This window comes from Rutidosis leptorrhynchoides, chromosome 6, assembly GCF_046630445.1.
Source record: "Rutidosis leptorrhynchoides isolate AG116_Rl617_1_P2 chromosome 6, CSIRO_AGI_Rlap_v1, whole genome shotgun sequence".
In the NCBI taxonomy this organism is placed as follows: Eukaryota; Viridiplantae; Streptophyta; class Magnoliopsida; order Asterales; family Asteraceae; genus Rutidosis; species Rutidosis leptorrhynchoides.
This window is the reverse complement of record NC_092338.1, coordinates 53,836,002-53,849,648: the sequence shown is the minus strand read 5'-3', so window position 1 is coordinate 53,849,648 and position 13,647 is coordinate 53,836,002. Positions and strand designations below refer to the sequence as shown.

The window sequence follows — 13,647 nt, the reverse complement described above, 5'->3', positions numbered from 1 at the left end:
TTTAAGCAAATTGTTGGTGATTTGTTAATTATTAAGGACCTTTTTGACCATGACTTAGGAATTTTGAGTATATAAGTGTTTGAGGAAAGACAATTGATGAAAGGTGAAAAGTAAAAAGGGATAAATGTTGGATAAATTTGGTTAAAAATGTTAAAAATTTAATCTTATTTAATCTAGTTTAGTATTTGTTTCAAAAATGACAATGCAACTTATTTGTGTCAAGAAATGAAGAATAACGGTATTTAGGGCATTAGGGTAAAATGCGAGAAAAATAGTTTAATTAGAGATTAGGATATAAATGGCTTCATATTTTGTGTTTATGGCTTTTTGGCTCTCTTAAAGAAGTGTTATACTCATAAGTGCTAGGTATGTAAGCTTGAAGAGGAAAAATCACAAATCTCTGACTCCAATGGACCCTTTAAGGGGTGGCTGTTGCTGACTATGGTGAGAATGGTATTGCTTTATGTCATGAGTTAAAGACTTCCTACAACAAATCATTCATCATCGTTCACATCATTATCCATCCGCTACATCATACATTGCGAGTTCTACAAAGTCACAAATTGAAGACGAGGAAGACATTCAAAGAGAGTATTATGCTTGAGAAAAAAAAACAGAAAAACAGAAAAGAAAAAAGAAAAAAAAGAATGCTTATGAGATCCGAGCTTAAGTAGTAGTTTCTAAGACTCGAACTGATAGATCCTTTGGGGTGATAGATCACCTAACCACCTAAGACCTTTTTCCGGTTTGGGATCGGTTTGTTGAAGGTTCGCTACACGGGTCAAGGACGTTACTATCTCAAGGCAAGGTGATCATCTTTAGGTACTCGTCTCATACTTATGCAGCAGTGATCATCTTTGGCTCATGATGTGGGAAATACCTAGTAAGACTATACCTTGGGAAGAGTTACCTTTGTTGGGTACATTGGATAAGAGAGATGTGACCAGTATGTGGATAGCTTGCATATTTAGAAATTATAAGCATGAAATGGAATCAAGAGAGTTAAAAAGTTAAACGGGTTTCTCTACATAAACACATGTATGAATCTATTTATAACTGGATCTTTGATTAAATTGTGAAGTATTGGTATTTGCAATAGCGCCTTAAATATTGTTAGTAGGCTATCTTGATGCGAATAAGGGTCATGATTACAAATACTAAACCTTATAACGTAAGATTGTTTTTATCATTTGTAATCATTTTACACCAATTGTATTTGAATGTTTATTGGTGATTAGTTATTGAGGTTGGAAAGTTAAGTCTTAAGGGTTGATTGATGCAAAGAAAAGAAGGATATTGAAAGCCTAGTAATGTGATTTTTAGGGGAAGCTAAGTGAAAAGAATTTAGGCTTTGAGATGAAAGGTTTGAGTTAAGAAGTAAAGTTGTGGAAATTTTTGAAGTGTGAGTTCTCAACCCAAATTGTCTTTACATCTCAATTCATGACCTAGAAAAAAATATTTTATGAGAATTTGTTTGCGATAATGGCCACTTAGGATATTGTTTATGAAATGTGTTTGAATGAAAATGGGGGGAAGAAGGGGGGTGCGTTTGATGGTTTGTATGTTGTTTTATAAGTGACAGGAATGCGAGAAATTGTTTTGTGAGAAATAAACTTATTCGTGAAAAGATGAAGAGTACGAGAGCTTGTGGAGGATTGACTTGCTTGAGGACAAGCAAGGTTCAAGTGTGGGGGATTTTGATAACGCCATTTTCATACATATATTTTGGGCGTTATCTTGTTCTAATTGTTGGTATTTTGAAGACTTTGATTAAGATATCGAGTTATTTGAGTTTAAAATGAAGAAAGTGTCAAGATATGGTTCGTTGGCTCATTATTGTTGATTTTATTGAAGATATAGCCAAAACGAAGTTAGAGTTGAAGATAAACGTGCTCCGGGTGAAAAAATCAGTTTCCATCGCTTCAGGATACAGTTTATCGCGTTTTGGTCATCATGATACGTGATGAAGTGCACCAGAACACGACATGGAAAAAGGGCATTCTGACCAATCTGTCACGTTTCAAGCAGCTTTGTCGCGTCCTGGTCATCGCGTATCGCGATGTTGTTGTCGCGGATCGCGATGGGATGTCGCGGATCGTGACCAGAGTCGGTTCCAGTTGTTTTCCCTGCTTCTATAAATAGACGAATTTTACCCCAATTTAGGGTATGCAGTTTTATTTACGAATTTTCTTTCACAGCAACTTTAGTTACGAATTTCTTTGTCTTTCTTCATTATTTTACAAGGGTTTAAGCTACAATATCATTCTTGGTTAGTTTAATCTTTATATTAACTTTTGTTACTTTTATTAATTTGTTCTTCATTCAATTCAATGATTATGTTTAATTGTTCTTCTTATTTATTTGTTATTTGCTTTACCATGAGTAGCTAAATATTTAGTATTCACTTAGATGCATGAACCTAGGTGATGGATTCCGATCTTTTGGTTAACAACAATTAATTAAAATTATACAAGTTTATGTCTAGCTAAGATCCACCGTTAATAAAGCTTATTGATTGTTAGATCACGGAAGTTATTGATTAACTAACGACAGTTAAATTGATTAATAGCTTTTACTAGATTATTGAACGTGAATAATTTAGGAATACGTGAGATTTTATGAGGGACACCGATAATAAAATTAATCGTATAGTGGTTGAGCTTGAAATTAGGTGCAATAATTGTGATGTTGTAAGGGACACCAAACCAACCTAAGTTAGATTATAATCTTGAGTAATATCATTGTGAATTGGTTAGTAACTCTAGGTTAACGACAGTTATACTTAGGTTGCTAGTCTTAAACTGTAGGAATCGACAGATAAATACAGTGTCACATCATTGTAATTGTTTAATTAACGGGTTTAAATGAGCAATCCTAGCCTAGGGAATTGAATCTAAGTGGATACGTTTGCTTCTTATTGAGTTAAGTTTAATTTACTTTCGCGTTTAATCAGTTTTACAACAAAACTCCCCTTTTTAAATCTTAGAATAATTAATAGTTCAAGTTTTCAATTACCTGCTCTCTGTGGAACGAATTGGTCAAATACTTGTTTAATTACTACACGAACTGGTTATAGTTGCGTGTATTGTGTGATAATCGATAGGTATTTAGCTAATAATTTAGAGTACAAAATTACACATCATGTACCTAAGGGTTTCTCTCCGGTACCCTAAGCACAGTGTAACCGCAATACCATCGGAGTCGAACACTACGCTAGTAGGTATGAAAGAGGCACCTAACGTCGCGTCATGTAGACTCCATTACCAACATACATCGAGATCCAAAACACTCGATCTCAAAGGTTCCAACCACCCGACGAACCTCACTGTTCATCAATTTCAACACGAGAGCGAACACGCTCTAACATCCGAACACCAAAGCCCATTCCCAAGGCTTGGTAGAACATTTCTCTATACTAAGGAATGCTTGGTTGCACCAAGTCTTACGCCCTTTGTCCACCAAATCAAACGTCACCATAGGGTAGTTCCACTAGGAACGTCACCCATAACAAAATATGCTCAACACAAATGCTTTCAACAAATTCGTACACAATGACACATAATAAATATCCAAAAGGGCATATTTATTAAAACGAAACGTACCTCAACGTCTCCTTGCGGCATTCGCCGCCGCCAACTCGGGACAATCCGGCTTGCGATGTCCCTCTTTATGACAATAGTAGCACATTCCGTCATCACTCTTTGGCATTGTGCATTCCCACAACTTGTGGCCCCTAACACCATAATTGAAACATCTAGGCGCACGAGAACTCGTCGAACCTTTCTCCACATTACCCATACTCGCACCTGCGCCCTTAGTTTTCTTACTTGGAGCACCATACGAATCAACCCTTCTTTTACTTGAAAGCTCCCTAGCTTTCGATCGCGAATGTGATTCGAAACCCCTAGCCATGTCAAATAACTCCGCAAACGAGTTCACTTGGCCAATGCTAATTTTGCCCTGCAAATCATCATTCAAAGTCCGATAGAAATCTTCCATCAACATCCGATCATTCCCAATATACTCCGGGCAAAAACGACCCTTCGACATAAAGGTCGTCTTTAGAGTATTCAAGTCCATTGATCCTTGTTGCAAATTTCGCAACTCATTTCGCATTTCCGACAAATCGGCTGAAGTCCGGAACTCCTCGAAGAATTCCCTCTTAAACTCGTCCCATGATAACGCCATAAACAGTTCACCACCGACAAGATCAATCTTACCATCCAACCAATCCTTTGCTCTACCCCGCAACAAACTAGTAGCGAGTCTTATCCTCTTATCGGGAGGACATTCAATCGTACGAAAACACCCTTCGACATCCGAGATCCAAGTGGTGCTTACTAAGGGATCCGGTTTCCCATCGTACATCGAAGGTTTAGTCCTCATGAAGCTCTTAAGACAACGCTCCATTTCACTACTACTCTGAAATTCGGAATACCTCCTATCCATTCTTTCTTCCAACGCACCCATTTGCTCCGCAACGGCGGCCGCAACTCTAGTATTAAACTCCTCGTCATTCGTCTCGATCTCGTTTCACGTCACCATTCTAAAGAATGCAAAACGATTAGTCCACGAACGTGTAAAACCACACGCACAACACCGCCCATCTTGCTCAACACCCGTCGTACATCACTTGTTTGACACGATTTGCACCTGTAATAAGGTTTGCAAGTCCTTATTACGCACACACGCCGTATCAACTCATTAGTACAACGGCCGCCTCGCTCGATGATATAAACAAACACAAACAAATTTCTACGCGATATAAACACATGCGAGAATTATTATCACAACACAATAATATATTAGTAATATCCGCATTACTAATATAAACGTTAGTCCACCTACAAACAAGGCATTAACTACAACCTATTCCGACCCTTCACCTACAATTCCCGCAACAAATTAAGCACATACAAAAGTCTAAGTCTAGACACCTATCTCAAGTCACCTAAATCCCTTAGACCATGCTATGATACCACTTGTAACAACCCAACCCGTTTAACCAACCAAAAACGCAACATAAAAAAAAAATTAAAACTGAGCTGTCCAGTTGGGGTGCGTGGCGCGCACCCACACCTGTGCGCGGCGCGCACAGGGCCTGGAAGCCCGCTGTCCACTTTTTTCAATTTTCGCAAAAAGATTTCTTGCTTCCCGACACTTTTAGACCAAACGCTCTATACAACAATTTATATTAGTTAAAAGTAACACGTTCCAATAATAAAATGAGTTTTACGAGACCGGGCCCACATCGGCCGTTTTACGACTTTCGTACAAACTACAAGTTTTCGACCACATGATTTTTAACACAAAATAAAGACCGAGCATGGCGATTGGGGATACGCTACCCAATCCTAATCAATCCAAAAGTAAGATCTTCTAAAGCAACTATGCGAGTCCACTAGTTCCCGCTTACCCGAGCCACCGCATCCAAGCAATCTATAAAAATGTAAACAACGAGAGGGTAAGCTAACTCTTAGTGAGTGAAAATATACTACATACATATATATATGCATAAAATGGACACGCCACAAATATTCAAATACCGCATACCGGAGCATCCATGCAATAAGGCAAGTTAATCTAAGCATACCGTACGATCACTAAGCAACAAGCAAAATATGCATCAACAAACATAAGTTCACCAACGACGATGTGAACAACGCCAAATAGCTACACCCGGAGGGTTAGCTACATCACGACAATAAAACAATATATATATATATATATATATATATATATATATATATATATATATATATATATAACAATATATAAACGAATAAGGTTAACCCCTTAACCCATTACCGAATACCAAACACCACAATGAAGATTGGCCGAACAACCCGAGCCTTAGTGAATTCGCACAACCCGATATTCACTTCTTCACCAATTCAACAACCGAGGTTGGCCAAACTACCCGAGCCTTAGTGAATTCGCACAACCCGATATTCACTTCTTCACCAATTCAACAACCGAGGTTGGCCAAACTACCCGAGCCTTAGTGAATTCGCAAAACCCGAGATTCACTACCTCATCACAAGATGACCGAACAACCCGAGTCATCATGAATCCGCACTACCCGAGATTCACTACCCAAAATATTATGAATACGAGCAAATCGATATTCATTTCCCACACCATAACCCACGCCGTCGGGGTTATAACTCCAAATCACAATCCATGTGATATCGTACACACAAGTGTGCAACTCGCCAACGGTGGTCAACCAAAACGCACAACCGTGCCAATTGGACCTATTACACAAGTCCATAAAAATCCACCTATATGTGAAGTGAGATCTATAACCAAGAACCACTTCATCCAACCCGCACCCATCCTACACATACATATGCACATAGGATATTAACACTCACCTTGTCGTCTTGATGAATGCTTCCAAGTAATCCGCAACTCGTCAATGGAAAGTACCTAATCCTTTATCACAATTACAACAACACACTTAGAGTTGATTTACAAACCAACTCAATTCGACACTTAGTGAAAATTCGACCAATTGCACTTACAAGCACAATCCGCGCCCAAACTAACCAATAATCATTAACACTAGTGAAAATGGTCCTAATATGCCAATTTAACCCAATCATAAGTGTTAAACACTTATCAATCTCAAAATCACCCAAAAACCCTAATTTTGACTCAATTCCAAAATTAGTCTTTCAAACACACAAAAAGGGTTCCAATACTTCCATAATCACTAAACCCAGTGATTAAACCCAATTACAAGTCCTAATCATAACTAATTTGTTCACCAACCCAAAATCCACCAACAATAACAATAAACCCGATTACAAGCAACACTAAACTCACTTCATGAGTTTAAATGGATTTATCAACAATTTAAGTTCAAACCCTAACTTGAATATCAAAATCAAACAATGAAATTCGGAGTTAGAACTTACCACAACAACCAAAACGAAGCTAGGAACGAGGTGAACAACTTTAAAACCCGAGACTTTGATCAATTCAAGCTCCTTCCTCTCCAAAATCCCAATTCTCTCACTAGAATTCTTCCTCTCTCTCTAAGATACTTGAGAGTGATGAACAGATGTGAAAATGACCCAAAAGTGGATCCAAACCAGCTGATAAGGCCTGAGATCCGGCCTCAAGTGAAAAGACCAAAAAGCCCTTCATTAAACTTAAAATAGAAAAAGGCAGAATTCTGTCGCTGGGCATGTACGCGCGCACACCTTATGGTCCGCGCACCCATGTCTGGGCAGAATCTGAACTTTGTTTAATTACACAATGCTTTCCGCACTCTATGTAGCATAATTACACTTTCGTACAATAAATATTCGGGTCTTACAGTGTATGCAAAAGAGGTTTGTTCCTCAAACTTACAAGTAAGAGCTGTATATCCAGATGAATACACTCAAGCAAGGCAGCGTGAATGTTGTTGATTACATTAGAGAGTTTGAGCAGCTCAAGATTCGTACAAATGTTAAAGAAGCTGAAGATCACACTATAGCAAGATTTGTTGGAGGCTTAAATGCTTCTATTACTGATCAAGTTGAAATGCAGCCTCTATGGACTTTTGAGAGTGCTTGCAAGCTGGCTATTCAAGTAGAGAAACAAGCAAAGAAGAAAATTAATTTTAAGTCTTATTCCAAGCCAGCTGTGCTGCCTATGAAGGGTCAGTCATCTATGATGCCTAGGCATAACGAGGTAGCATCCAAAGTATCTAAAGGCAAAGAGCAGGTTGTAGCTGGTCCTAAAGAGAGTGCCATGGATTTAGGCATTTTCAAGCTCAATGTCCTAACCAGCGTGCTCTTACACTAAAGGAGATTGAAGATTTAGAAGGGCGTTTTGAAACTGAACCAGCATATGATGAGTCTGATAGTGAAGAGTTTGTTGCTGCTGATATTGGAGAGTTTTTAGTGGTTCGAAGAGTAATGCACTCAGCTGAGACTATTGAAGATAAGAGCCAGCGTGAAAACATCTTTCATTCAAGGTGCACAGTCAAGGGCAAAGTGTGCAACCTGATTGTTGATGGAGGCAGCTGTGCAAACGCAGCATCTGCTCACATGGTGGAAAAGCTTGAGCCGGTTACAAAGAAGCATCCTCATCCATACAAACTTCAATGGCTTAACCAAGGCAGTGAGGTAAAGGTTACTCGCCAAGTTACTGTTCCATTTTCTATTGGTACTATTTATCAAAATGAGATCACTTGTGATGTTATTCCTATGGATGCTTGTCATTTGCTGCTTGGTAGACCTTGGTTATTCGATAAGTATGTCTATCATAATGGACACCAAAATACTTACTCGCTGCATGTGAATGGCAAAAAGATCACCCTCACTTCTTTAAAGCCTAGTGAAATACCTAGAGTTGATCCTACTGCTAAGAATGATAAAAATTTGTTTATGACTCAAGCTGAAGTTGATACTGAGTTAAAGGGTGGTACTGGTGCTTATTTATTGCTGATGGTTGAAAGTGATGAGTTGAACCAGCATGATGAAAAACCAACTAGGGTAAAGCCATTGTTATCCGAATTTGCTGATGTGTTTCCTACTGAGTTACCTACTGGTTTACCACCAATCAGGGGTATTGAACATCAAATTGATCTTGTACCTGGATCTGTTCTTCCTAACAAAGAAGCTTATCGATGTTCTCCTCATGAAGCAAAAGAATTAGAAAAACAAGTTAATGAGCTGGTTGCAAAGAGGTATGTTAGAACCATCATGAGTCCTTGTTCAGTACCAGCTTTGCTGGTTCCAAAGAAAGATGGTTCTATGAGAATGTGTGTAGACAGCAGAGCTATTAACAACATCACCATCAAATATAGGTATTTCATATCTAGATTAGATGATATGCTAGATGAGCTGCATGGTTCTTGTGTGTTTTTCAGAGTTGATCTTAGAAGTGGGTATCATCAGATTCGAATGAAAGAAGGAGATGAATGGAAGACAGCTTTCAAGATCAAAGGTGGATTATTCGAGTGGCTGGTCATGCCTTTTGGGTTATCTAATGCACCCATCACATTCATGAGACTTATGAATGAAGTGCTCAGGCCACTTATTGGTCAGTTTGTGATTGTTTACTTTGATGACATTCTAGTGTACTCAAAAACTAAAGAAGAACACTTGGATCATTTGAGGAAAGTATTTGAGCTGTTGAGGCAGTATCAATTATATGCAAAGCTGGAGAAGTGTGATTTCTTTGTCAGCAAAGTAGTGTTTCTTGGGTATGTGGTTTCTGAAGAAGGCATTTCAATGGATCCATCTAAAGTGGAAGCCATCAGATCATGGCCTAGTCCTTCTTCCATCACTGAAGTCAGAAGTTTTCATGGTTTAGCTTCATTTTATAGAAGATTTATCAAAGACTTCTCCACAATTGTTACTCCAATTACTGATTGTTTGAAGAAACGGGTATTTGAATGGTCCAGTTCTGCACAATCAGCATTTGAATCATTGAAAGAGAAGCTAAGTTCAACATCTATACTTGCTTTGCCTAATTTTGATATGCTGTTTGAACTTGAATGTGATGTAAGTGGTGTTGGCATTGGAGCTGTGCTAGTGCAAGCAAAAATACCAGTAGCTTATTTTTAGTGAAAAGCTAAATGGGTCAAAGCTGAATTATAGCACTTATGATAAAGAGTTTTATGCCATCATTCAAGCTGTTGATCATTGGTCACATTATTTGAAGCCAAGGCAGTTTGTTCTCTTTTCTGATCATGAAGCATTGAAATACATTAATGGGCAGCACAAAATAAATCCAAGGCATACAAAATGGGTTGAATTCTTGCAGATGTACTCCTTTGTGTCTAAACACAAGACCGGTACTTCTAATGTTGTTGCTGATGCTCTTTAAAGAAGATATTTTTTGTTGTCAATTCTATAAGCTAAAGTTCTTGGATTCTCATTTGTTAAGGAGTTGTATGAAGCTGATCCAGACTTTGCTCCTATTTTGAACTGTTCTCCTGCTGAGTTCAAAAGAGATTATGTTGAGCAAGATGGTTTTCTATTCAAGGGCAGCAGGTTGTGCGTTCCAAAAGGTTCGATCAGGGAGTTGCTGATTAGAGAAGCACATGGAGGTGGTTTAGCTGGTCATTTTGAGATTAACAAGACATTGGATATCCTAAGTGAACACTTCTACTGGCCATGTATGGATAAAGATGTCAAAGCTGTGATTAATCGTTGTGCTACATGCTGTCAAGCTAAGTCAACTTTTCACAAGGGTTTATACACTCCTCTTCCTGTCCCCAACCAGCCATGTGAAGATTTGAGCATGGATTTCATTGTTGCATTGCCAAGGACTCAGCGAGGCAAATATTCAATTATGGTTGTTGTTGACAGATTTTCAAAGATGGCTCGTTTCATAGCCTGCAACAAAACCAATGATGCTACTATTATTGCTACTTTATTCTTCAAAGAGATTGTTCGTCTTCATGGGGTTCCCAAAACCATTGTGTCTGACCGAGATACAAAGTTCTTAAGTTATTTTTGGAAGACATTATGGAAGCTACTTGGTACTAAGCTTTTGTTCAGCACTTCTCACCATCCCCAAACTGATGGTCAAACTGAAGTTATTAATAGAACTGTGGGAATGCTGCTAAGAACACTTGTGAAGAAAAGTTTGAAGGAGTGGGACTTGAAGCTTGCACATGCTGAATTTGCTTTCAACAGAGCACCTAATTACTCCACTGGAAAATCACCATTTGAAATCTGCTATGGTGCAAATCCACTCACACCCATTGATCTGATTCCTTTTGCAATTGAGCCTAAGGCAAGTGTTGAGGCAGTAGCAAAGGCCAACGAACTGAAGAAGCTGTATGAACAAGTGAGGGCCAAAATTGAGAAGACCAACCAGCAATACAAGGCTAAAGCTAACCAACATAGAAAGTAGCCCACTTTCATTCCTGGTGATCTTGTTTGGATTCATTTAAGGAAGGAAAGGTTCCCAGTAAAAAGGAAGAACAAGCTGATGCCAAGAGCTGAGGGTCCATTTAAAGTGTTGGAAAAAGTTGGTGATAATGCTTACAAAGTCGAGCTACCTGGTGATACTACTGTGTCTAGCACTTTTAACGTGGGTGATTTGATGCCTTACTTGGAAGATGACAACCTCGAGAACTTGAGGTCAAGTTCTTTTTTAGAGGGGGAGGATGATGCGGGTGAGCTGAGCAATATAACCAGCAACACAACCAGCACAAGCTCAAATGATGTTACACTCGAATCTGGTCAAGCAATGGTCGTGTTGCCATCTATTTCGTATCATCTAAGTGTTTTTGGAGTTGGTTCAACAAGCGCAGTGGTTACCTTACTTCAGTCTTTAAACTGAAGTAGTTAAGTTTTCATGAATAAAATTTTTGATAGTTGAAGGCAAGCCAGCAATTAAGAAGAACCAGCTAGCCGGACTAGCAAATGAGCTTAGTTCAGCCAGTAAAGCTTTAATTCACTCAGCCGGGTAACCAGCAAATCGAACCAGCAAAGTTAATACTTAGGCAAACCAGCTAGTTCAACCAGCTGAAGAATTTTAGTTCAACCAGCATACGAAACTTAGTTCAACCAGCAGGCGACGTTGTTTTCTTTTGAGGGGTCAACTTGCTGATACGATTCAAAGTTTACTTATGCTTTTCAATAAACCGGTCAGGTCATGTGCTTAACACGTGCATGGCTGTTCTAGAAGAATGTTAGCTGTCCAAGGAAGATTCTCATCTATCATTGGATGCTTTTATCATGGGAGGAGCACTACCAAATGGCAGACCTTTTGCAGATTATATCCTTTATTCTTATTGGCTAGTTTGTAATTGTTTGTCCTTTTTATCTCCTTTTCCTTTTTATGTTTTGTCTTATCTAGAAAGTAGCTGTTAAGCTTCTCCTATAAATAGAGAGCTCTTGTAATTGTAAAACTTGGTTGAGGATTGAATGAAAAGTTTGATAGAGCTTATCTATTTACAAAATCTCTGTATCTTTACGAATCTTTGATTCCGGTGGCTAAGAGTGGTTTCTTTATCAGTGTTTGTGGTGTTACTTTATCAAACATTGTGGTGAAATTCAAATCTTCATATCTGATATTATAGTTGTGGTGGAATCTTTATCAGCTGTAGTTGAAGATTTGGTGTGTCTCTAGATCTCTAATTGTGGTGGTATCTTTATCAATTTGGGGTTTAGATTCTTCTATCCTTTGTGTTCTTATTTCAGAGTTTTATACTCTGTTTTGAGGCTGTTACTGTTACAAATTGGGGGTTTTCTATTCAGATCTGTTGGGTGAAGAAAACTTGTTCTAAATTGCGTTTTTAAAGTCATAATCACGCATCACCCTTACTTGACATCTTCGTTAACAAGGGTGTAAAAGGGTATAACTAGGGTTGTAAGTTGAATTTATACTACGATCGAGAGAGCAAAAAGCAAAAAAAAAAAGTGAGGAACCAAACGTATTTTTGAAATCGTCGTTAGGAACGTGTTTAAAAGTTTTTGGTGCGTGTGAGTTTTAAATTTGAAATGAGCGCCTTAATAAAAGGGCAACACGCACCATGATTGCGTTGCTTTAGGGCTTGGTAACCACGCATCACACACAAATACACGCATCATGCGTGGTCATGGAATTTTTTGCAATTTCGAATTTCTGAAGGCATATTGTTAAATACTTTCGGAAATGAGGAAATTTTGACCAAATTTCCTAATATATATTGTATATTTATTTATATATTTATATATCATAATATACCTGTTTTCTAAATCAAACTCACACACTCAGCATAATTTTCACAAATATATATGAGTTCACCTTTGAACTTGAACTTACAAGCTTTTAATTGTAAGGGTACCTTGATACTGTTTGACCAATGACCCTTTATTACGTATTTTATACAATAACAAAACTCAATATCACAAAAGCGTAGACGATCATTCCTTAATCATAGAATAAAGAGAAGTCATTTATCCACCCGGATTGAAGCACCTCAAGAGTAGAGAAATTCCTCCTTCTGAATGTTCTATGAATAGAGAGATTGCTTACGAAAGGACTTTCGACCAATAAGTAAGTTGGAAAAAAATAATAAAAAAGGTATGAGACGTCACGAAAATGGTAGAATCAAATTTTCATGAGTTTTAAACCTGCATTAAGTTCAATTTAGGCTCTAATTGTTACCAATAAATCGACGTTTATTGTTGACTCGATTAATAGAGCCTATTATTACGTATTTTTACATGTGAGATAATTTTACCCCACAAAAATTGTGTTCAAGTTCCGTTGCTTACCAAGCCTTATACATAGACTCTTTCTATAAATTGATTATAGATACAACATAATCGTTTTTTTTATGACAAAATACGATAATTAAAAATAAAAATAGATCAAAAAGATCTATAACGTTACAGATAAATCAGACCAATGTCTGATTAAGAGATGCAACGATCTCGTGCACATGTACTCATAGTGACCTATACTCTAAAACAACCACATACAACAAACTATTGCACAAATCTACACCATTAACGTTCTAATGAACACGACTTACCAATACACCAACAATCATTATAGTGAACGAGACAAAACTTCATATAATCGAAAAAAATCATTTTATTTTTTATTTACCAATAATTGAAATATTGAAATTTACATCCCATATTCACTTATCTTAAAGGACATGAAACACAACTTCATTTTAAAACCTAACCAATTATT

At 37.7% G+C, this 13,647-nt stretch overlaps 1 protein-coding gene across 1 annotated transcript; it reads left to right on the top strand.

Moving 5' to 3' along the window:
- Positions 1-7,647: 7,647 nt before the first annotated feature.
- LOC139853643 (uncharacterized) lies at positions 7,648-10,866 on the top strand. The gene is made up of 6 exons (XM_071843021.1): positions 7,648-7,719; positions 7,785-8,048; positions 8,472-8,686; positions 9,329-9,506; positions 9,892-10,302; positions 10,483-10,866. The coding sequence occupies exons 1-6, from the start codon at positions 7,648-7,650 to the stop codon at positions 10,864-10,866; spliced, it is 1,524 nt and encodes a 507-aa protein (XP_071699122.1).
- Positions 10,867-13,647: the final 2,781 nt, after the last annotated feature.

Coding starts and splice junctions, on each gene's coding strand:
- LOC139853643 (XM_071843021.1), top strand. CDS start 7,648: ATGAAGGGTCAGTCATCTATGATGCCTAGGCATAACGAGGTAGCATCC. Junction 8,687..9,328: donor AATGAGCTGGTTGCAAAGAG/GTATGTTAGAAC, acceptor TTCATTTTATAG/AAGATTTATCAAAGACTTCT. Junction 10,303..10,482: donor GAGGCAAATATTCAATTATG/GTTGTTGTTGAC, acceptor ACATTATGGAAG/CTACTTGGTACTAAGCTTTT.